This window comes from Megascapheus bottae, chromosome 25, assembly GCF_031878675.1.
Source record: "Megascapheus bottae isolate mThoBot1 chromosome 25, mThoBot2.hap1, whole genome shotgun sequence".
Classification (NCBI taxonomy): Eukaryota; Metazoa; Chordata; class Mammalia; order Rodentia; family Geomyidae; genus Megascapheus; species Megascapheus bottae.
Genome location: NC_143533.1, coordinates 25,600,497 through 25,624,793, shown reverse-complemented (window position 1 = coordinate 25,624,793; position 24,297 = coordinate 25,600,497). Strand labels below are relative to the sequence as shown.

The 24,297-nt window shown below is 59.9% G+C and overlaps 1 protein-coding gene across 1 annotated transcript; it reads right to left on the bottom strand.

Annotated features, from left to right (window-relative positions):
• Positions 1-323: 323 nt before the first annotated feature.
• Positions 324-22,637, bottom strand: Scg5 (secretogranin V). The gene is made up of 6 exons (XM_090318649.1): positions 22,569-22,637; positions 21,843-22,076; positions 8,833-8,982; positions 8,425-8,537; positions 1,211-1,264; positions 324-438 (listed from the first exon to the last, which is right to left on the bottom strand). The coding sequence occupies exons 2-6, from the start codon at positions 22,054-22,056 to the stop codon at positions 343-345; spliced, it is 627 nt and encodes a 208-aa protein (XP_090174775.1). The 5' UTR covers positions 22,057-22,076; positions 22,569-22,637; the 3' UTR covers positions 324-342.
• Between the last annotated feature and the right edge of the window lie 1,660 nt (positions 22,638-24,297).

Here is a 24,297-nt window from a genome sequence, read left to right as displayed (position 1 = left end):
TCCCCAGGACCTTCCCCATCCGGGGCCTCCCGTGTCCAGCGCCTCCGGCATCCAGCCAAACACCATTTTAAACTGCCAGCAAGCCAAGCATTCATTCCCTTGGTTTTTATTGTATTTGACATACACATTGTAATTTTAACATAGTGCAGATACATTTTTTTGAGAAAAGACAAGAAAAAAGAAAAAAGAGCTTTTATTCTAAGTCAGCAGAGAGCAGGGCCCTGGGCAGAGGGGCGGCAAGGTCGGCGGCTTCTGGTCCTCTGTCACCCAGGCAGGAAACACTGCTGCGTGCGGGGGGGGGGGGGGGGGGGGGCTATGGGAGGGCAGACGGCCATCTCCTCTCTATTCAGGGCTTTCATCCTCTTCTGAGAAGTGGGGGGCAGACTTCTTGGCGACGACGTTGTCCAGCCTCTGTCCTTGCAGGTATGGATTGATGCTCTGGAAAACATGACGGTCTGCTGTTACTGGCGCAGAGACGGACGCCTCCGGTCAGGTGCACAGCAAGGTAAGTGGAAACTGCCACTCAGACAGTGCCCCAGCACTCGAATCCTACAGCCATGGAGGGACGCCTCTCGTCGTCTCTATCAACACCATATAGTCTCTTAATGGTTCTTTCGGAGCATAGCCTAGTGGTGGAGCCTCGCCTAGCACGCATGAGGCCCTGGGCTCAATTCCTCGGCACCACGTACATAAAAGAAGCCAGAAGGGTGCTGTGGCTCAAGTGGTAGAGCTCTAGCCTTGAGCAAAAAATGTCCAAGGACAGTGCTCAGGCCCTGAGCTCAAGCCCCGGAACTGGTAAAAAAAAAAAGGGGGGGGGGACATAAAGGTTTTTTTGGTGGGAGTGGGGAAAACAGCTCCTAAGCTCTTGCTACTAACTTAGCTACCAAGGCCTGTGCGCCCTCGTTCAGCTGAAATGTACTGAATTTTGTAAGAAGAATGTTGCAAAGTAGACAGAGCAGGATACAAAGTAGACAGAGCAGGCTGCACCGCCCCCTCCCCGGCTGCACCGCCCCCTCCCCGGCTGCACCGCCCCCTCCCCGGCTGCACCGCCCCCTCCCCGGGCCTCACCGCCCCCTCCCCGGCTGCACTGCCCCCTCCCCGGGCTGGGGCTCAGGCTCCACACTCCTTGCCCCTTGGCCCTGGACGGCAGTGGCCGTCAACTGTCCCATTCAGAAAACTTTACGCATCCCAGCAGCCGGGCAGGACTCACCCTTCGCTTCCGTCTCTGTCCACCTTTCATCTTCTCCAGCAGAAGCTTCTTGTTCTGGTGTGGGGAGGAAAGAAAACACAGCACAGGAGGGGGCTGTTTCAAAAGCCACGCGTGGTAAGTCTCCTAGACATTGGCATACACATATTGTGCAAACAAAGCTAGAAGATGGACCAGAAGAGAGAAGCTGGTGCCTGTGCAAGGCCCCAGGCTGTGTCATGCACACGCACACACATACACGCATACACATACACGCATGCGCACACACGCACACACACACACACACACGCATGCACAAGCACTCTGGAAACCCTTCTCTTCCCTTGGAACAGCCCTTGTTTAAAACAAGCCATTTTATCTCAGTGTCTGAGCCCCCTTTTGTGAACTGTCCACATGGCCGTCCTCCAGAGTGGTTTCTGCTCACAACTCTGTGTGTGTAAATGAAGGAGCCGCCCCTTCTGGGCTGCAGCACGCACGCCTCGTCACGACAAGCGGGAAACCATTTGGTCTGTAACATTTTTAACAGAATGAACCATTTTAAAACTTAAACCCCCCCCCAAAAAAAGGCCGACTTCCTGGCAGAAGTACTCAGGGGGGGGGGGCAGGGTCTCCACACCCCACTTCCCAGCACCGCAGCCAGCACTGACCCTGGAGGCAGAGCAGGGAGGGGCGCCTGCCTGCGCAGCCCCTGCATTTGCTTGGTTTCTTGGCGGCCTATGAGGATCTAGCTTGACAGTTTTTCTGGGGAGGGGGAGCCTCCGAGTATGAGAAGCAGAATGAAAGAAGATAAGGTGGAGACAAGAAGGAAGACCAGACCAGACGGCAGAAGGTGGACCGGCTGCCCAGGGCGGAGGAGTCGTAAAGGGCGAGGGAGAAGGTAAGGAAACCCGGGGTCAGGAGAAGGGAGCTGGAGGGGGGCAGGCTCACGCTGCCAGGCCTATTCTGAGGGGGAGAAAATGAGCCACACCAGCAGGGAGCAGCAACATTGCCCCGCTGGTTAAAATCTCCAAAGCCTGCACAATGCTAGGTGCCAGGGCGCCAGGCCCCGGGCGTGGACAGGCTGAGCCGGCCTCGCCAGCGCCTCCGCGAGCAGCCATGGCAGGCCTGGCCTCCAGAGGCCCCCATGAGGCTGGGTCTGAGTAGGGAGAATTGGCTGGGACCACGAAGGCTCAGAGCCCTTGAGCCAGGCCCCGGAGAAGCGGGATGCTTGAGGAGCAGACAGAAGTGTGGACAGGAGACGCCTGGAGAGGAGAAGTGTGGAGAGGAGGTGTGTGTGGAGGAGGAGGTGTGTGTGGAGGAGGTGTGTGTGGAGGAGGTGTGTGTGGAGGAGGAGGTGTGTGTGGAGGAGGTGTGTGTGTGGAGGAGGTGTGTGTGTGGAGGAGGTGTGTGTGGAGGAGGTGTGTGTGGAGGAGGTGTGTGTGGAGGAGGAGGTGTGTGTGTGGAGGAGGAGGTGTGTGTGGAGGAGGTGTGTGTGTGGAGGAGGTGTGTGTGGAGGAGGTGTGTGTGGAGGAGGAGGTGTGTGTGGAGGAGGTGTGTGTGGAGGAGGAGGTGTGTGTGGAGGTGTGTGTGTGGAGGAGGTGTGTGTGGAGGAGAGGTGTGTGTGGAGGAGGTGTGTGTGTGGAGGAGGTGTGTGTGGAGGAGGTGGTGTGTGTGTGGAGGAGGAGGTGTGTGTGGAGGAGGTGTGTGTGGAGGAGGAGGTGTGTGGAGGAGGAGGTGTGTGTGTGGAGGAGGTGTGTGTGTGGAGGAGGTGTGTGTGGAGGGTGTGTGTGGAGGAGGTGTGTGTGGAGGAGGAGGTGTGTGTGGAGGAGGAGGTGTGTGGAGGAGGAGGTGTGTGTGGAGGAGGTGTGTGTGGAGGAGGAGGTGTGTGTGGAGGAGGTGTGTGTGTGGAGGAGGTGTGTGTGGAGGAGGTGTGTGTGTGGAGGAGGTGTGTGTGTGGAGGAGGTGTGTGTGTGGGAGGAGGTGTGTGTGTGGAGGAGGTGTGTGTGGAGGAGGTGTGTGTGTGGAGGAGGTGTGTGTGGAGGAGGAGGTGTGTGTGGAGGAGGTGTGTGTGGAGGAGGAGGTGTGTGTGGAGGAGGTGTGTGTGGAGGAGGTGTGTGTGGAGGAGGTGTGTGTGAGGAGGAGGTGTGTGTGGAGGAGGAGGTGTGTGTGGAGGAGGAGGTGTGTGTGGAGGAGGTGTGTGTGGAGGAGGAGGTGTGTGTGGAGGAGGTGTGTGTGGAGGAGGAGGTGTGTGTGGAGGAGGTGTGTGTGGAGGGAGGTGTGTGTGGAGGAGGTGTGTGTGTGGAGGAGGTGTGTGTGTGGAGGAGGTGTGTGTGGAGGAGGTGTGTGTGGAGGAGGAGGTGTGTGTGTGGAGGAGGTGTGTGTGTGGAGGAGGTGTGTGTGTGGAGGAGGTGTGTGTGGAGGAGGTGTGTGGAGGAGGAGGTGTGTGTGTGGAGGAGGTGTGTGTGGAGGAGGAGGTGTGTGTGGAGGAGGTGTGTGTGGAGGAGGAGGTGTGTGTGGAGGAGGTGTGTGTGTGGAGGAGGTGTGTGTGGTGGTGGAGGAGGTGTGTGTGGAGGAGGAGGTGTGTGTGGAGGAGGTGTGTGTGGAGGAGGAGTGTGTGTGGAGGAGGTGTGTGTGTGGAGGAGGTGTGTGTGGAGGAGGTGTGTGTGGAGGAGGTGTGTGTGGAGGAGGAGGTGTGTGTGGAGGAGGAGGTGTGTGTGGAGGAGGAGGTGTGTGTGGAGGAGGTGTGTGTGGAGGAGGTGTGTGTGGAGGAGGAGGTGTGTGTGGAGGAGGTGTGTGTGGAGGAGGAGGTGTGTGTGGAGGAGGTGTGTGTGGAGGAGGAGGTGTGTGTGGAGGAGGTGTGTGTGGAGGAGGTGTGTGTGGAGGAGGTGTGTGTGGAGGAGGTGTGTGTGTGGAGGAGGTGTGTGTGGAGGAGGTGTGTGTGGAGGAGGTGTGTGTGGAGGAGGTGTGTGTGGAGGAGGTGTGTGTGGAGAGGAGGTGTGTGTGTGGAGGAGGTGTGTGTGGAGGAGGTGTGTGTGGAGGAGGAGGTGTGTGTGGAGGAGGTGTGTGTGGAGGAGGTGTGTGTGGAGGAGGTGTGTGTGGAGGAGGAGGTGTGTGTGGAGGAGGAGTGTGTGTGGAGGAGGTGTGTGTGGAGGAGGTGTGTGTGAGGAGGAGGAGGTGTGTGGAGGAGGTGTGTGTGCGAGGAGGAGGTGTGTGTGGAGGAGGTGTGTGTGGAGGAGGAGGTGTGTGTGGAGGAGGTGTGTGTGAGGAGGAGGTGTGTGTGGAGGAGGTGTGTGTGGAGGAGGTGTGTGTGGAGGAGGTGTGTGTGGAGGAGGAGGTGTGTGTGGAGGAGGTGTGTGTGGAGGAGGGTGTGTGTGGAGGAGGTGTGTGTGGAGGAGGTGTGTGTGTGGAGGAGGTGTGTGTGGAGGAGGTGTGTGTGGAGGAGGAGGTGTGTGTGGAGGAGGAGGTGTGTGTGGAGGAGGTGTGTGTGGAGGAGGTGTGTGTGGAGGAGTGTGTGTGGAGGAGGTGTGTGTGTGGAGGAGGAGGTGTGTGTGGAGGAGGTGTGTGTGGAGGAGGTGTGTGTGGAGGAGGTGTGTGTGGAGGAGGAGGTGTGTGTGGAGGAGGTGTGTGTGGAGGAGGTGTGTGGAGGAGGAGGTGTGTGTGGAGGAGGAGGTGTGTGTGAGGAGGAGGTGTGTGTGGAGGAGGAGGTGTGTGGAGGAGGTGTGTGTGGAGGAGGTGTGTGTGGAGGAGGTGTGTGTGGAGGAGGAGGTGTGTGTGGAGGAGGAGGTGTGTGTGGAGGAGGTGTGTGTGGAGGAGGTGTGTGTGGAGGAGGTGTGTGTGGAGGAGGTGTGTGTGAGGAGGAGGTGTGTGTGGAGGAGGTGTGTGTGGAGGAGGTGTGTGTGGAGGAGGGTGTGTGAGGAGGAGGTGTGTGTGGGAGGTGTGTGGAGGAGGTGTGTGTGAGGAGGAGGTGTGTGTGGAGGAGGAGGTGTGTGTGGAGGAGGTGTGTGTGGAGGAGGTGTGTGTGGAGGAGGAGGTGTGTGTGGAGGAGGTGTGTGTGGAGGAGGAGGTGTGTGTGGAGGAGGAGGTGTGTGTGGAGAGGAGGTGTGTGTGAGGAGGAGGTGTGTGTGGAGGAGGTGTGTGTGGAGGAGGTGTGTGTGGAGGAGGTGTGTGAGGAGGTGTGTGTGTGGAGGAGGTGTGTGTGGAGGAGGTGTGTGTGGAGGAGGTGTGTGTGGAGGAGGTGGTGTGTGGAGGAGGAGGTGTGTGTGGAGGAGGTGTGTGTGGAGGAGTGTGTGTGGAGGAGGTGTGTGTGGAGGAGGTGTGTGTGTGAGGAGGTTGTGTGGTGGAGGAGGTGTGTGTGGAGGAGGTGTGTGTGGAGGAGGTGTGTGTGGAGGAGGTGTGTGTGGAGGAGGTGTGTGTGGAGGAGGTGTGTGTGTGGAGGAGGAGGTGTGTGTGGAGGAGGTGTGTGTGGAGGAGGTGTGTGTGGAGGAGGTGTGTGTGGAGGAGGTGTGTGTGTGGAGGAGGTGTGTGTGGAGGAGGAGGTGTGTGTGGAGGAGGTGTGTGGAGGAGGTGTGTGTGGAGGAGGTGTGTGTGGAGGAGGAGGTGTGTGTGGAGGAGGTGTGTGTGGAGGAGGTGTGTGTGGAGGAGGTGTGTGTGGAGGAGGTGTGTGTGGAGGAGGAGGTGTGTGTGGAGGAGGTGTGTGGAGGAGGAGTGTGTGTGTGGAGGAGGTGTGTGTGGAGGAGGAGGTGTGTGTGGAGGAGGTGTGTGTGGAGGAGGTGTGGTGGAGGAGGTGTGTGTGGAGGAGGTGTGTGTGTGGAGGAGGTGTGTGTGAGGAGGAGGTGTGTGTGGAGGAGGTGTGTGTGGAGGAGGTGTGTGTGTGGAGGAGGTGTGTGTGGAGGAGGAGGTGTGTGTGGAGGAGGTGTGTGTGGAGGAGGTGTGTGTGGAGGAGGAGGTGTGTGTGGAGGAGGTGTGTGTGGAGGAGGTGTGTGTGGAGGAGGAGGTGTGTGTGGAGGAGGTGTGTGGAGGAGGAGGAGGTGTGTGTGGAGGAGGAGGAGTGTGTGTGGAGGAGGTGTGTGTGGAGGAGGTGTGTGGAGGAGGTGTGTGTGGAGGAGGTGTGTGTGGAGGAGGTGTGTGTGTGGAGGAGGTGTGTGTGGAGGAGGTGTGTGTGGAGGAGGAGGTGTGTGTGGAGGAGGTGTGTGTGGAGGAGGTGTGTGTGGAGGAGGTGTGTGTGAGGAGGTGTGTGTGGAGGAGGTGTGTGTGGAGGAGGAGGTGTGTGTGGAGGAGGTGTGTGTGGAGGAGGAGGTGTGTGTGGAGGAGGAGGTGTGTGTGGAGGAGGTGTGTGTGGAGGAGGTGTGTGTGTGGAGAGGAGGTGTGTGTGGAGGAGGAGGTGTGTGGAGGAGGAGGAGGTGTGTGTGGAGGAGGAGGTGTGTGTGGAGGAGGTGTGTGTGGAGGAGGTGTGTGTGGAGGAGGTGTGTGTGGAGGAGGAGGTGTGTGTGGAGGAGGTGTGTGTGGAGGAGGTGTGTGTGGAGGAGGTGTGTGTGGAGGAGGTGTGTGTGGAGGAGGTGTGTGTGTGGAGGAGGAGGTGTGTGTGGAGGAGGTGTGTGTGGAGGAGGAGGTGTGTGTGGAGGAGGTGTGTGTGGAGGAGGAGGTGTGTGTGGAGGTGGTGTGTGTGGAGGAGGTGTGTGTGGAGGAGGAGGTGTGTGTGGAGGAGGTGTGTGTGTGTGGAGGGGTGTGTGGAGGAGGTGTGTGAGGAGGTGTGTGTGGAGGAGGTGTGTGTGGAGGAGGAGGGTGTGGAGGAGGTGTGTGTGTGGAGGAGGTGTGTGTGGAGGAGGAGGTGTGTGTGGAGGAGGTGTGGAGGGGAGGAGGGTGTGTGGGAGGAGGAGGAGGTGTGGTGGTGGAGGAGGGGAGGGGGGTGTGTATGTGTGTGTGGAGGAGGTGTGTGTGGAGGAGGAGGTGTGTGTGTGGAGGAGGTGTGTGTGGAGGAGGTGTGTGTGGAGGAGGTGTGTGTGGAGGAGGAGGTGTGTGTGTGGAGGAGGTGTGTGTGGAGGAGGTGTGTGTGGAGGAGGAGGTGTGTGTGGAGGAGGTGTGTGTGGAGGAGGTGTGTGTGGAGGAGGTGTGTGTGGAGGAGGTGTGTGTGGAGGAGGTGTGTGTGGAGGAGGTGTGTGTGGGAGGTGTGTGTGGAGGAGGAGGTGTGTGTGGAGGAGGAGGTGTGTGTGGAGGAGGAGGAGGTGTGTGTGGAGGAGGAGGAGGTGTGTGGGGAGCACCGTGGTGTCTGGCGTCAGGACGCCTGTGGTGAGCTGTGTCCATGCTCGTCACCTCCCGACCCAGGCAGGTGTCCGTGTCCCGCCAGCCTGGCCGCCGTCGGGTCATCTGACGCCCTGGAGGGAGGTGGCCGTCTGAGGCCCTGGAGGGAGGTGGCGTCTGACGCCCTGGAGGGAGGTGGCCGTCCGAGGCCCTGGAGGGAGGTGGCCGTCCGAGGCCCTGGAGGGAGGTGGCCGTCCGAGGCCCTGGAGGGAGGTGGCCGTCTGAGGCCCTGGAGGGAGGTGGCCGTCCGAGGCCCTGGAGGGAGGTGGCGTCTGACGCCCTGGAGGGAGGTGGCCGTCCGAGGCCCTGGAGGGAGGTGGCCGTCCGAGGCCCTGGAGGGAGGGTGGCCGTCTGAGGCCCTGGAGGGAGGTGGCCGTCTGAGGCCCTGGAGGGAGGTGGCCGTCCGAGGCCCTGGAGGGAGGTGGCGTCTGACGCCCTGGAGGGAGGTGGCCGTCCGAGGCCCTGGAGGGAGGTGGCCGTCCGAGGCCCTGGAGGGAGGCGGCCGTCCGAGGCCCTGGAGGGAGGTGGCGTCCGAGGCCCTGGAGGGAGGTGGCCGTCTGAGGCCCTGGAGGGAGGTGGCCGTCTGAGGCCCTGGAGGGAGGTGGCGTCTGACGCCCTGGAGGGAGGTGGCCGTCCGAGGCCCTGGAGGGAGGTGGCCGTCCGAGGCCCTGGAGGGAGGTGGCCGTCCGAGGCCCTGGAGGGAGGTGGCCGTCTGAGGCCCTGGAGGGAGGTGGCGTCTGACGCCCTGGAGGGAGGTGGCCGTCCGAGGCCCTGGAGGGAGGTGGCCGTCCGAGGCCCTGGAGGGAGGTGGCCGTCCGAGGCCCTGGAGGGAGGTGGCCGTCCGAGGCCCTGGAGGGAGGTGGCGTCCGAGGCCCTGGAGGGAGGTGGCGTCTGAGGCCGGGGCCCTGGCCGCGGGCTCCGCGTCGGGCGCTGTCACCTACCCAGGTGCCCAGGCCGGGGTAGTCGTGCTCGGGGTCGAACAGGTGCTGGTGCAGCTGGAAGTCGCGGCTGAAGGCGGCCGTGTCGGGGGTGTCCTGCAGGCAGCCGTCCTCCGCTGCGGGGGCCACACGGTGGTCAGGACGCGGTGGTCAGGACGCGGTGGTCAGGACGGGCGCAGCTCCGTCCTGGACGGTGGCCTCCCCCTCCCCAGGCCGGGTCCCCCAGCACTGCCCCGGGGAGGGGGCGGCGCCCCGCCTGGACCGGTCACCTCAGCCCTGCCCGCCCTGCCCGCCCCGCTGGCCGGCGTGGCCGCTCCGTCCGGGACACCAGGCCCCACTGCTCCTCGTGTCCTCTGGAGGAGGTGGCCGGCCGCGTCCTCGGGGGCCGGCGCCCCCCCGCCAGCGCCTTACCTGTTTTCCCCACGGGGCAGGGGTTGGGCGGGTCCGGGTAGCCCTGGTCCTCGCCGAAGCCCTTGGGCACATGGTCGCCCGTCAGCTCGGCCACAATGTTGGGGATGTTGCCCAAGGGCCCCAAGTGCTGCAGCCCCTCGTGAGCACCACCTGCGGGGCCAGACAGAGACGGAGGCCCCCGCCTCAGGAGATGAGGAGGAGGAGGAGGGGAGGAGGGGGAGGAGGAGGAGGAGGAGGAGGAGGAGGGGAGGAGGAAGAGGAGGAGGAGGAGGAGGGGAGGAGGAAGAGGAGAGGAGGAGAAGGAGGAGGAGAGGAGGGGGAGGAGAGGAGGAGAAGGAGGGGAGAGGAGGAGGGGAGGAGGAGGAGGAGGAGGAGGGGAGGAGGAAGAGGAGAGGAGGAGAGGAGAAGGAGGAGGAGGAGGAGGAGGAGGAGAGGAGGAGGAGAGGAGGAGGAGGAGAGGAGGAGGAAGAGGAGGAGGAGGAAGAGGAGGAGGAAGAGGAGGAGGAGGAGGAGGAAGAGGAGGAGGAGGAGGAGGAGGAAGAGGAGGAGGAGGAGGAAGAGGAGGAGGAAGAGGAGGAGGAGGAGGAGGAAGGGAGGAGGAGGGGGGGAGGACACCCCTGCAGAGGCTGACTGGGCACTCCATTACACAGGTGGGCGGGTGACAACACCTGTGCACCTGGAGCAGAACCCTGGCGGGCCTGGGCAGGGAGGGTGGATCCTGAAAACAGGGTGTCCCCAGTGAGGTCCCCCGCCCCTCAGCTCAGGCACGTGTTGAAGTCGCAGCACCCTTCCATCTGTCTAGAATCACCCTCTCCGGCGCACAATGGCTGCACTGACCCATTGCAGCCAATCCCCAACGCGAGACATGGGTTTCCCAACTGAGACCTTTAATTCCTCCCATGTTTTGGATTAATTTTCCTCCAGATAAATTCCCAGAAGTCAAATTACGGGGTCAGAGACTATAAACATTTTTATGGCTTATGATATTGGACTGCCAACTGTTTGCCAAAAAGGAGGTGCAGATTTACAAACTGTCAGCCAGCAGCACAGTGTCTACACCATCCTCACCAGCGCCAGGATCCGCAGAACTAGAACATGTTATATTCTCGTTGCTAATTGAAAAGTTAAAGAGCTACATATTTCAGCACTCGTTTATTTCCTAGCGTTCACTTCTTCAAGTGTACCTTTTGGGGACAGGCCTCCTCTGTCGCTCAGAGGAGCGACAGTTCCAGGAGGCTGGAACTGGTGTCCCCGCCCTAGCCCCGAGCGAGCCCGGCACTCAGCTCCACCGGTGCTTCTCTGTTTACACTCTCAGTTATCCATCTGTGTACACGTCTTCTATGATAACAGTACTGTGTCTTGGGCTGTCACATTTTCTGCACATATGACTGCTGTCTGTCTTTGAATTCTGGTTAATAGTACAGTATTTTAATAGTAAGGTTTTTCCTATTTGTGCACTTGGGTTTCCTGTTCTCATTCCCCTCCCCAACGTCTCGTCTCACAGACTTGCATGGTGCTTGTCCTTTCTGCAGGAATACCAACCTTTGCATACTGTGTTAAGTAACAGTCTAATCCATAGCTATTTCTTTAACAAACGGTGAACTTATGACCAGCATTGGTTTAGTTGAGTCCTTGGCCTCCAGCAACCTTCTAAGTGCCTTTCACGTGCTGAGACCCAGCACTGGCAAAGAACCACCCGCATGCATAGCCGGCTGCAGTGTAGACACCAGGGCAGGTCCAGAAATGGACCCCCTCCACCATTTCCATACGTAGTCACTGGCCGCGTGCAAGGGTAACAACTGTTTCCACTGCGTTCTCCGTGGCTGTTAAACAAGACCTCCTTCCCACAGCATGCCTCCAGCCTGCTCTCGCGCTGCTCGGACGCAGCCGCGTGGCCCCTCCTGGTTTAACCTCCCAGCACCTTTCCCATGGCTGCCCTCCTGCACCCGCGCTGCCTACTTTCTGAGCTACTCTGCAGGGCACGGTCCTTGCCCACAGGTAACAGGGGCTGCACGCGTCACACGCTGTCCGAGCACGCCTGGGGCAGGTTCTGGAGGACGGTGTCCTGGGGGCAGGTGGGGAAAGACCTGGGTGATACACCCCAGCAGTGGATCCACCTTCTCCATCAGTAATTAATGAAGGGAGGAAGACACCACAAAGTCCTGCGGGGCAGGCGAGGCCGGCACAGACAGCGGTGTCCACTGCCGTGAGGAAGGACATACTCTAAGAGCGGTGGGGACCAGAGGAGGAGAGGACAGACCACTCAGAAAAGAGGAGAAGCGGGCTGGGAGTGTGGCCTAGTGGTAGACTGCTTGCCTAGCATGCACGAAGACCCGGGTTCGATTCCTCGGTACCACATATATAGGAAAAAAGCCGGAAGTGGTGCTGAGGCTCACGGGGTAGAGCTCTAGCCTTGAGAAAGTCCAAGGACAGTGCTCAGGCCCTGAGCTCAAGCCCAGGACTGGAAAAAAAAAAGAAAGAAAGAAAAGAGGAGAGGGAGCACAAACCTTCCAGAAAGAAGCAGAGATGAGGATACGACTCGGGAGAGAACACAGGGGAGCAGAGCCCATGGGGAGGTAAAAGCAAGGCTACAGAACTCAGGGAGGAGCAGAGGGAGGACAGGGCTCTCAGGAGGAGCAGAGGGAGGACAGGGCTCTCAGGAGGAGCAGAGGGGAGGACAGGGCTCTCAGGAGGAGCAGAGGGAGGACAGGGCTCTCAGGAGGAGCAGAGGGGAGGACAGGGCTCTCAGGAGGAGCAGAGGGAGGACAGGGCTCTCAGGAGGAGCAGAGGGAGGACAGGGCTCTCAGGAGGAGCAGAGGGGAGGACAGGGCTCTCAGGAGGAGCAGAGGGAGGACAGGGCTCTCAGGAGGAGCAGAGGGAGGACAGGGCTCTCAGGAGGAGCAGAGGGGAGGACAGGGCTCTCAGGAGGAGCAAAGGTGAGGGCAGAGCATTCTGAGACACAGGGGACGGGGACACGGGACAGGGACACGGGACGGAGATACGGGGATGGGGACACAGGAGATGGACACAGGGGATGGAGACACAGGGGACAGACAAAGGGGATGGACACGGGATGGAGGCACAGAGGATGGAGACACAAGGGACGATCACTGGGGACAGGTTGGTGACATGGGAGTGGAGACACACGTGGGCAGCATGCGGAAGGCCCCGGCCGCTCCTCCATCTTCTCTAAGGCAGCAGGCTGACTTGCTTTCCATGTCCTCAGCCCCCACCCAGCGTTTGCTGAACACCGCCATGCATCGGGGGAGTTGGGGGGTGGAGGTAACTGGCGGAACTCGGGGGCCTCACCTGCAGAAAACTCAGCACCTCTGCTGCTTTGCGATTTGCACAAAACGTCCACCTTTTCTCGACTTCGAGAACCGCACAACCTGCGCCTCAGTTTACCTTTCTGAGTACAGTATTCCCCCTGGGACGAAGGTGACAGAGCCAGGGAGAAAGGCCTGGAGAGGGATGGGCGGATTAGCCCTGTGGCCGAGGAAGCGCCCCACGCGGGCCTACAGGTCTCTGCGTCCTGGGACTCAACCAAGTGGCTGAAAGGGAGAATCTGAAGAATCACACGACATCCACGCACCCGTCCTCAAAATCAGCTCTGGATGACGGCACTTCTTGTCCTCATTCCAGGCTGAAAAACAAGAATCCTAACATCCACATACACCTAGGAAAAGCACCTCTTGGCAGCGCTCCATGCGATCAAGTCCAGTACTGCACAGAGAACGCCCCCTGCCGCCTGGACCGCGGCAGCCGTCTGTGGGTGCATGCTCCTGACAGTGCACCGTGTGCCCCCAAGCTGCTGACACCCCACCTTCAAAGACCGCAGTCCTGTATCTGAGCCTTGGCAGCGCTAAACGCCTCCCAATCTGTTCTGCTTAATCTCCCCCCGGCCCCGCCTCCCTTTTCCAACCTTCCGGCATTGCCCCATCAGGGACAGCATACACTGGGACGGACAGGAGTGCCTGTACCCCGGGAGGGAAGAGGTCAGCTGGCTGCCACGTCCTTCTCTGAGGCCCTGGGTACCCCAGCTCCCCTGCAGATTATCAAGGCCTGTGTCACAACACCACATTCTCCAAGCTCACAGCATGTGACCCCAAGGTACTGAGCACTCAATAATTGATGAAAAGAATGCAATTAATTTACAAGAATTAAAAACAAAAAAAAAACCTGGGGGCCGGGAGTTTGGCCTAGTGGTTAAAGTGCTTGCCTACCTTGCACGAAGACCCGGGTTCAATTCCTTGGTACCACATACATAGAAAAAGCTGGAAGTGGTGCTGAGGCTCAAGTGGTAGAGCTCTAGCCTTGAGAAAGCCCAAGGACAGTGCTCAGGCCCTGAAAAAAAAAACCCCAAAGGACCCAGGTGGAACTGGCTTGTTCCCTGACTGACCTGGAGGCACAGGCTGGGTGGACAGCTGGCCCTGGGTTCCAGTGGGGAGGAAGCAGCGCGGGAAGGCGGCACGGAGGCAGCTGAGGCATTTGCAGCTTCCACAGCTACATGTGGTCCCAATTCAGGAGCACAGGATGGGCTGTTTATGTTAGGAAAGCTTTTGGTTCACTTTTAAGGTGTTTTGCTTAGGCAGTGCTTGCTTTTCAGAAGAAAAAGTGTTTGGGCTATTTACTTATTCGCAAAAGATCACATGTTAGTGTATGAAGTTAATTTTTCCTACAGCCACAAGCCTTACCCACGCCTCCCAATGCGGTACTAAAATGGGGAAGCAGGCGTCCGCACGATGCCTCTGGTGGGCTCTGAGGGGTGTCCCCGTGGGGCACTGGGTTTGAACCCCGGCCTTCCTGCTTGTTGGGTAGGGGCTCTGCCTCAGAACCAGCACAGACTGGAGAAGAAAGCTCAGCGCACACCAGCAGAGCGCGAGACTCCACGGCTGCGGGGCCCACCTTCCGCCACACCCCTGCCAAGGCCACCTCCCCGGCCAGCCTCACCTCTAACGGGAAGCAAGACACACGGACAGACACAGGCCTGGGAGAGGCTAGGAATGCAGAGGCCTGGGAACACGCCCTCCGCTCCCTCCGCGCCCTCCGGTGTCCGAGGCCTGCGAGGGCTTGGTGTGGGTCGGCAAGGCCTCTGGGCCTCCTCACTTAGTCTTACAAACTGCACCTGCATCTGTCTCCTGGCGCTCCTCCTCCTCAGACGAACTTGCTGCCCGTCACTGCCCGTCTTATAAACAGTCAGATAAACACGTGTCTTGGACAAACAGAACGTTCTTTTCTGTTCCTGAGTTCCTAGCTGCCCGTATCTCTACCTTAGTCTTTCTTTTCAAATCCCGCCTGAGGAGGAGAGGGCGTGCGGTCTGCGCGCACTCAGTCCTCTAATAAACCCTGGGTAGTGTGTTCATAGCTTGTGGTTTTCCATCTCACACAAATATTCCCAACCTCTTCCTTTGCATCTGTGTAACCTCTGCCTGGCAACAGCTACGAGGAATCACGTCAACAAACAAAGATGCCATCTGCTCACGTGGAGCTGCACCAGGAGCCGGTGCCGGAGAGACACAGCAGGAACACAGTCAGAGGGGTCACAGGCAGGAGGGAGCACACCACGCAGGAAGGAGGGAGCACACCACACAGGAAGGAGGGAGCACACCACACAGGAAGGGAGCACACCACGCAGGCAGGAGGGAGCACACCACACAGGCAGGAGGGAGCACACCACACAGGCAGGAGGGAGCACACCACACAGGCAGGAGGGAGCACACCACACAGGCAGGAGGGAGCACACCACACAGGCAGGAGGGAACACACCGCGCAGGCAGGAGGGAGCACACCGCGCAGGCAGGAGGGAGCACACCGCGCAGGCAGGAGGGAGCACACCACACAGGCAGGAGGGAGCACACCGCGCAGGCAGGAGGGAGCACACCACACAGGAAGGAGGGAGCATACCACACAGGCAGGAGGGAGCACACCACACAGGCAGGAGGGAGCACACCACACAGGCAGGAGGGAGCACACCACGCAGGCAGGAGGGAGCACACCACACAGGAAGGGAGCACACCACACAGGAAGGAGGGAGCACACCACACAGGCAGGAGGGAGCACACCACACAGGCAGGAGGGAGCACACCACACAGGCAGGAGGGAGCACACCGCGCAGGCAGGAGGGAGCACACCGCGCAGGCAGGAGGGAGCACACCGCGCAGGCAGGAGGGAGCACACCACACAGGAAGGAGGGAGCACACCACACAGGCAGGAGGGAGCACACCACACAGGCAGGAGGGAGCACACCGCGCAGGCAGGAGGGAGCACACCGCGCAGGCAGGAGGGAGCACACCGCGCAGGCAGGAGGGAGCACACCACACAGGAAGGAGGGAGCACACCGCGCAGGCAGGAGGGAGCACACCACACAGGAAGGAGGGAGCACACCACACAGGCAGGAGGGAGCACACCACGCAGGCAGGAGGGAGCACACCGCGCAGGCAGGACGTCCACTAACACAATTTGATGAGTAAAGTACTCCATACAGACCATGAAAATACTACACAGAATTCCTTGGATCTGTGAAAATGGCAAGCTCTCTTACCCAGAGGTGAAAACGAGGCACAGAAGAATGGAGTAATCACAGTTTAGAGACAGCACCACTCACATCTAAAGTTGGTACTAACCCTCCTCCTGCCCCCTGACCAAGTCTCTGAACTACTGACCTGACCCCATGACACCTGAGGGACTTCCAGGCCACCATGTCTCTTTGGCCACAGTATTTTAGAGTAGTATCTAGATGTGAACCTCCTATCTAATGTTCATCTGTCCAGTAGCCTCCTTTCAGAAAGTAGAAGCAGGTGAAGTTAAATTGAATAATTTACCCCAATACATCCAAATTGTCATGTCAGCGTCATTGATAGAAGACTCCCAATGAGATCGTTTGCAACGTATTTCTTTGAAATGTGCTATATAGTTGTGCTCATAGGACACAAACCCAACCACGACTCAACCCAGCCATGTCTTGAGAAAACTGCAGCCACAGGGCTGCTGAGCAGGGGCCCTGGGGGCCGGGGAGACAAGGGTGGGCAGCTCAAGCAGCTGAGCTTGACCTGTGAAGATGACAGAATAAAACACTCGGAGGCCCGCTGCACAAATTCTGGCAATGCCCAAGGACCAGCTGTGCGCTGTGCTTAGAGGGCAGGTAAGTGGTCTCACCTCACTCTCCGCGGGCTCTTCTGCCAGAGGGGATGCGAGTCCTGGATGAGTGGATGGCCCTTTCTACCCATGCATTCACAAGGAGGCCCACAGCCTAGTTCAGCTGGGGCAGGAAGTGAGGCCTTGGAGATAACCAAGGCAGATGGAAACAAGCATGCTGGAGGCCTGGTTCACAAGGGAGAACACCACAAGCTCAAGGCCTTGGTCTCAAACCCCAGCACTGCACACGCCACATGTAACTTGAACAGCCCTGGCCTTTCCTTCCCCTCTACGCAGGCACGCACGGCACCCAGTGGGGGTTCATTACAACCTGGCAGAGGGGGCGGGCTGCCCATCGCCCCTCTCAGCACATGGCTAGCCAGAGAGAAATCCAACGCTCCCGTGCCCATGTCGCCACCTGGTGGCCTTCACAGGAACCCCTGGCCGGTTCCAAGGCCTCCTTGCACCTACAAAGGCCTTGCACTCCCCAAGGCTCTGCACTCCCCAAGAACCCCTCCCGGGTCTCCCCCACATCTGGTCCCAAGCTTGGGGAGCTTCAGTCACAAGTGTTCACATGCAAAGGCCAAACAGAAAACCTGGCAGTGTCCAAAAAAGAAGATAAGGAAAACAAATGGCTCTGTAACAGAACGAAAGGTGTCCAGGTGTTACAAGTTAAAAGAACGGAGTGTTGTTCTCACTTGCCAAAAGACATTTAAATGATAATTCCCAGAGGTACAAGGAGACCAGATGGCCATTCTATGTGTCTGTATGAGAGGCAGGCAGGCAGGCAGACACAGACACAGACAGACAGACAGGCAGGCAGGCAGGCAGGCAGGCAGAGCAAGCACATAACAGTGTCCCTTCAGCACTTACAGAGAGCAATCTGACAGCACGTGGGAGGTGGGCAAAGTGCGTGACTCAATTATTCTTCCAGTACAAATCTACGCCCTGGAGAATCGACCCAGTGTCTACTTAGTCTTGCGCAGCTGTGTGCATCACAGTGGTGCTTGTGATGGGAATGAACCGGAAGTGTCCAGCATTCCAGGCACGTTTAAGTAAACGGGGCATGCACATATAACCCCATGAGCCAGGAGGGGGCAGGGCGTGGGTTGGGCCCTCCCCCTGGCTCCATGGGAACAAGCTGGGTGTGGCTGGCCCAGCAAACAGGGTCTCATTACAGACCTGCTCCTCAACAAACGGCCTGCTGAGAGCAGACCTGGGACCCAGAACCCCCTCCTCACAGCTCTGCCAGCCAGGGGATGCGCACGTTGGCTCCCAGTCCCTTGGGCTGGACTGGAGAAAGGCCCGTGCTGCTCCACCCGTGCTCCTCCACCCACACTCCACAACGCCCTCTCCTCTGGAGCGTGGCACGTGAAGTGGGCAGGAGCAGGCCCGCACGGGCCTCGGGTACTGATTAACTGCTCCAGATACAGCCTGGGATCTGGAGAGCGCGGGCCGCTGACCACGCCCCGCCTTCCTGTGTGAACTGCCTGTCCACGCCTCAGACTCTGAGGCACCAAAACCCTGCCTGTAAAATAAAGCTGGGGATAGAGCGGCTCCAGGATGCTGCTTTGGACCTGGTTACAAGAGAGCCCACTGCCAACAGCCCCATCCAGTGTCCGAGATTAACCAACGCTAGTGTTAGCAAAGTCTCATCTCCTGTCCTCAGACACCAGCGCCTGACAGTGACCCTCGACTGCTGTGAGTGCACAAACTCAGCAAATGGCCCTCCCATCCTCGCACAAGCAGTATTTAAAAAGCTCAAAGGGAAAGGAGGGAGACCGATGAGAAGAGCTGATGCAGGCCTCTGTGCCTCCTGCTGGTGGAAAGCTCAGTCACATTCTTCACGCAAGCCTCCTGGCTGTTGACACAGGCCTGCCGAGCTGGCCTTCCACGAGGGAGAGTGTCAGGACGACCAGGCCTTTGCTGAGCCGGCCAGCGGCCTGCGCTCAGCTATCTGCTTCACAGGCCCCCCTGCCTCGTGAAGCAGACACCTGGCTCCTCCTCGATGCCCAGAAGAACAAAGAGCCCAGGAGTGTGCACCTGTCATCTCCAGGACAAACACGTCCCACAGCTTGGCCTAAGCCCAGCGCCATCTGAATCAGTGCCAAACGTCAGCTACCTCAAAGCAGGCTCCAAGCCCTCACAGGGCTCTAGCCCTGCTGTGGTGGCACGAGAGAGGCCTCCGAGAGCTCGCTCACCCACCCCACCTCCAGCCACGAAGTGCACACAGGCAGCCTACAGACCCAATGTTCTCCTAGCACCCGCCGAATGGAGACAGGCGAACGCCATTCCTTCCTCAGCTCTAGAGACAGTCCGCCAGCTCCCTGCCCTCCGGCCTTCCAATGGGAAACAATTCCTGCCACCTTGCGGCCATGGGCGGCAGTGCGGCTCAGTTATCCCGGCCAAAGGACTTACTTTAATACTTATCAGGAAAATAACTTTGGTGCTCTTCACTTTAAAATTTTAAAGAGTAAAAGCCCCACATTTACGCTATGTATAAAAAGTACAATACGGTTCTCTGACTCTGTCGCGAAGCTGACAGCTTTCCTTGTGTCTGGGGTAAAATAACAGCAGAGCTGTTTAGCTCCGCCTTGGGGGTCACTGCAGCCCTGAATCTGGGGAAGGATGGGCACTGAAAAGATCCAAGCTGTACTGACACACATGTAGCCGCCTGCTCACCCGACGAAGAGTCACAGTCAAGGGCACGGGCAAGCAATCAAGGACTCATGTGTGCCGTCACTCGTCTGCAAGCTGGTTACTAAGCACCCACTGGCTGCCTGCTCCTGAGAGCAGGGGTGGGGGAAGCCCCCGCCCACACCAGTGGGCCACCTGGCTCACCGGCACATGGCTCGGCTGTGACCAGGACCAGTGGTCCTTGCCAGCGACACACACCGTCTTGTCTTTACACCACATCACGTGGCGTAGGCAGGTTATGCAATGAGCTAGTTATTTATACTCATCTATACTGAGGCTAGTGTCTTATAATCCTGTTTTAAGAGTGAATTGTTTCAATAATGAGCATAAAGTACAATTAGTCAACCAGAACAGACACTACCAAACAGGTATTTGTCTTCTACTTTTTTCTGTGTTTTGGTTGATAAACAGAATTGCCTGCAAGGAACTCAGCATCCAGACATTGTCTACGATGCTGTTGATGGTGATGGTGATGAGGATGCTGATTTGTTGAGAAATTATTTCATATAGTACAGCCACATATGTAAAACTCTTTGCTTCTCTGCACTGGAATATTATCTGTAAGCTAAAGAGAAGCACAGAGGAGTTTTAAAAGTGCTAAAAGGTCACATCACTAATACATGATGGTGGTGGATGGGTAAATTCAGGCTTCGTGTCTCATTTCTTTTCTCCCCGTTGCGTTTGGGCTGCTTTAGACAAGCAGTAGAGGCAGAATTAACTAAGCTGCTGCTCATCATTCCCACCTGCCAAGCCCTGCTTGATCCTCTGCCCTTGATGCAGGGTCCCGTGAGCGTGTGGCGCCATCATACTCACAGCTACATTACGGCACAGCAAGAAGGGCACAGACTCCCTGGGAGGGGACACGCTGGCTCTGAAGAAGCTCCATGAACGGCTGTTTGCCTCACAATATTCTATCATGTAACTAGAGCCACAAAGCCCAGGGCAGTCTCACAGCCATCAAAAGGACAGGGGTCTCAGTCCCACCACAGCAAGAAACAGAATTCAAGCCGGATGCAGAGGCTCACGCCTGTAACCCTAGCTACTCAGGAGGCTGAGATCTGAGGATCAAGGTTCAAAGCCAGCCCAGGCACAAAAGGACCCGAGACTCTTATCTCCAATGAACCTCTAGAAAATGGGAAGTGGGGCTTGGCTCAAGGGTAGGGTGGTAGCCTTGAGCTGCAGAGCTCAGGGACAGTGCCCGGGCCAGTTCAAGCCCCATGACCCACCAAAAAAAAAGTGAGGGGGAAGAAACAGAATTCAACCAAGGACTATCATGGCCTCAGAGGACCCTGAGACCCAGCTGAGACTGCTTCTCTGCTCAGGGCCTCAACACAACCTGGCAAGACTCTGAAAGGAGTGGGTGGCTAATTCATGCCAAACTCCTGCCCAGCAGTAATGGGTATTGTGTTAAGGGGCTGTTTGTTAGACAGTAACAGAGACGGAAGCACGAGCCGCGTTCACCTATGAAGACGCTGAGACGGGAGGCTTGAGAATGCTAACGGCAGCACATTACTGTAAACACTGGAAATGGGGGGGGGTAACTAATGAAACCAAGTGTTTAGTCAACGTCACTGGCGTTTAGGCCCCAGGCCCCGCACTTTCCAGGCAGGTGCTTTACCACGTGAGTCAAGCTCCCACACTTGCCCGCTGTCTTTTCCTTTTCAGGCTGGCTCCTGTCGTGTCCAGGGGTCAGTCCAGGACTGCGACCCTCCCTGGCAGCTGGGAGCACAGGGGCACAGCACCAGGCACATTCATCCCAAGCCCTCCATCCCACCATGCCGCCGCTGCGGTGTCCTGAGCACGTCCTGTGTTCATTCCCAAACCCTCTTCAAAGACGCCATGTCTGCTGGGACCCTGGGATCTCAGGATTGAGGTTTGAAGCCAGTCCAGGCAGGAAAGACACTAGGCAGAAAAGGCCCGAAGTGGCACTATGGCTCAAGCGGTAGAGCCCCAGCACAACGCCCAGGCTTAGTTCAAACCCCAGAATCAACACACGCACAGAAGTAGCAGCAGACGTTGAGCCGCCCCTCCAGGCTCAAGAGCCTCACTGTTTCCATGGCAGCAGTGGCGCAGCACGTGTACCGCACACCAGCAGCTTTCTTCAACCCTCCCACACCCAGCCTGCAGGGTTCCCGGCCCACAGGACCAGTGCTGAACCAGTAGGTCTGAGAGGCCAGAACGAGGCCCCGATCAACACAGGCCTTGATGTCGGCCAGTGGCCGCTCCTCCAGCGCAGTGGGCTACGCATTGGTGGGAACCGGGAGGCAGCTCCATATCAGCTCCTTATCAGCTCGGCAGCTGTCCACGGGCAGGACTTCACTGGCTCTGTCAAACTGCTCTGAAAAGCACAGGCCGCCGGCGGCCAGCGCCCCAGGACGGGGATTCTCCCTCAGAGAAGGGCAGGACGAGCTCTCCGCTGTGTCCTGCCCAGCCCTCCGCCAGCTTTGCGTGCCAGCTGCTTCCAGCTATTGGTGGTGTGCGCTCCTGAAATCAAATGCCATCCTAAACGCATGAAAATCTCCAAGACCATGTTACTCCGTTGTGGAAAAGGGTGGGCAACAAGACAGAAATGACAACTGTCTCGCAACAACATGCACGGCATTCACAGAATCCCAGGACAACCTCCAGTACAGACCACGCAGGCCACTCATGGCCAGCCAGTTCATTTGGGTAATAAATAGTACTTGCTATGGGTGGGTTTTGAGAAAATCCAGAGAATTTTTCCCTCTTACTCTTCCAAGCAGCCGTTTCCTTACAGTCAACACCAGAGGCTACATCCTCTTTATAAACTATTGAACAATGAACAAACTAGCTGCAGCTTTCTAACAGCCGAGACAAGCACACTGCCAGATACTTAGGAACCTGGAACAATTCAGGAGAGAGACGGTCTCCCTGGCTGGTGGGGGCACGCGTGCACGTGTGCCCATGGAGCCCGACAAGGAGGAAAGGCAGGGGACACCCCACATGACAAGGGGGACGGGCAGGGGACACGGGCATGACAAGGGGGACGGGCCGGGGACACGGGCATGACAAGGGGGACGGGCCGGGGACACGGGCATGACAAGGGGGACGGGCCGGGGACACGGGCATGACAAGGGGACGGGCCGGGGCCCCGCATGACAAGGGGACGGGCCGGGGCCCCCTGGCGTCCGCCCGCCGCCCTCACGCTCGGGACGCACCTTCGATGCTCTGGGGCCCCACGAGGTTCACGGCCTGGTGGGCTGCGTACTCCACCCGCGGCCTGGCGATCCCCAGCTGCTCCATGACGCCGTGCAGCAGCCTCTGCACCTCCGCGTCCGAGGCGCGGCCCGCGGGCCTCGGGCTGTGCGCCAGGGCCGGGCCGGGTCCCAGCGCCAGCCAGAGCAGCGGGCCCCAGAGCAGGGCGGAGGCCATCCTGGAGGCCGCGTGCGACCCTGGGGGAAGGAGAAGCCTCACAAGTGCAGGGCCGGGCGCGGGCCCCCAGCAAGGCCCGGCTGTGTGCCCGGCGGAGGGAAGGGAGAGCCGCAGGGCGGGGCCGCGACAGGCCAGGCTGGATGGGCCTGGATGCGCCGGGAGGAGCGGCAAAGCCGGAGTCCTCCGGGGTTCGAGAAAGGGCGGCTGCGCGGCGGCCCGGGCGGGGGCGGAGGGCGGGGGGCGGGGGGCGGCCCGTCCTGTCCGCAGGCCTGCTGCGGGCAGCACCCGGCCAGCCCTGGTCTGGGCCGAGACCCCCCGCCCGCTCCCCCCAGAGCGCCCTCCCCGCCAGGCCAGGGGACCAGGGCTGCCGCCCTCCCGCCAGGCTGCCGCCCGCCCCGGGAACGCGCCCCTCCCTGTTTGCGGCCAGACCCCCGATTCTCCCGCCTCCTTTGTCCAGCCCGGCCCGGGCGTTGGGATTAGGGGAGGACCCGACCCAGCCCCGCAGAACTCACCAGGAACAGGCGGGTGCAGCCGCTGAGACCGGCCCGGTGCAGACCCGGCGCTGGACAGCGCCTGCGTCACCGCCCCCGCCAGGCCCCGCCCCCGGCCCCGCCCCGATGGCACCTCCGTCATCGCCCTCCGCCAGGCCCCGCCTCCGGCCCCGCCCCGACGGCGCCTGCGTCACCGCCCTCCAGGCCCCGCCCCAGGCCCCGCCCCGACGGCGCCTGCGTCACTGCCCTCCAGGCCCCGCCCCGCGCCCGGCCACGCCCCGACGGCGCCTGCGTCACCGCCCTCTGCCAGGCCCCGCCCCCGGCCACGCCCCGATGGCGCCTGCGTCACCGCCCTCCGCCAGGCCCCGCCCCCGGCCACACCCCGACAGCACCTGCATCCATCATCACCGCCCACCGCCCAGACCCCGCCCCCGGCCACGCCCCGACAGCACCTGCATCTTCACCACCCTCAGCCCAGGCTCCGCCCCCGCCCCGTCTCCCTGACAACTCCATCATCGCCCTCCTCCCCCGGGGCCCCGCCCCGTCTCCCTGACAACTCCACCACCGCCCTCCTCCGCCGGGGCCCCGCCCCGTCTCCCTGACAACTCCGTCACCACGCTCCACCCAGGCCCCGCCCCGTCTCCCTGACAACTCCATCACCGCCCTCCTCCGCCGGGGCCCGCCCCGTCTCCCTGACAACTCCATCACCACGCTCTACCCAGGCCCCGCCCCGCCCCTCCACAGAGGCCACGCAGGTCCTCTGTGCATGCAGGCTTTCTCCAGCCTAGGCTGCGGTGCCCTCCCCACCGCCCCTCCCGCGCCGTCCTCTCTCCCTCCCCGTCACCCTCTGCTGGCCGCTGGCCCTGAACTGCTGGAAGCCAGGGCTCCCGGGAAGGCACCTTCAAAAACTGGGAGGTAGAAAGGAGAGGGTGCGGGCCAGGTGGGACGCCGACCCGGCCACCGCCTCCCCACCCCGCAGGGCCCACCACGCAGACTGGCCCTGCCGGCTTCCACCCCAAGGTTCAGGCCGGCGGCCAGGGCAATCACTGGGCGCTCAGGAAACGTGACCACTGCACAGTCTCTGTGTGGGCTGCAGAGTGGACAGAGGCACAGCAGGATGGCTGGCTTCCCACGAGGGGAGAGCCAGGGACTTACCCGAGTCCCTCTCCACCACGACGTCCATCGTCCATCACCATCACGTCCATCACCATCACGTCCATCACCATCACGTCCATCACCATCACGTCCTCACCATCACGTCCATCACCATCACGTCCTCACATCACGTCCATCACCATCACGTCCATCACCATCACGTCCTCACCATCACGTCCTCACCATCACGTCCATCACCATCACGTCCTCACCACCACGTCCATCACCATCACGTCCTCACCATCACGTCCATCACCATCACGTCCTCACCACCACGTCCATCACCATCACATCCTCACCATCACGTCCTCACCATCACGTCCTCACCATCACGTCCATCACCATCACATCCTCACATCACGTCCATCACCATCACGTCCATCACCATCACGTCCATCACCATCACGTCCTCACCATCACGTCCATCACCATCACGTCCTCACCATCACGTCCTCACCATCACGTCCTCACCATCACGTCCTCACCATCACGTCCATCACCATCACGTCCTCACCATCACGTCCTCACCATCACGTCCTCACCATCACGTCCATCACCATCACGTCCTCACCATCACGCCATCACCATGACTTCC

Bases quoted from the DNA above. Each gene is read 5' to 3' on its own strand.
- Scg5 (XM_090318649.1), bottom strand. From the start codon at position 22,056: ATGGCCTCCGCCCTGCTCTGGGGCCCGCTGCTCTGGCTGGCGCTGGGA. The intron at 8,538-8,832 runs GTAAGGCGCTGG...TGGCCCCCGCAG, and splicing joins CTGCCCCGTGGGGAAAACAG to CGGAGGACGGCTGCCTGCAG. The intron at 439-1,210 runs GTGAGTCCTGCC...CATGTTTTCCAG, and splicing joins GACAGAGACGGAAGCGAAGG to AGCATCAATCCATACCTGCA.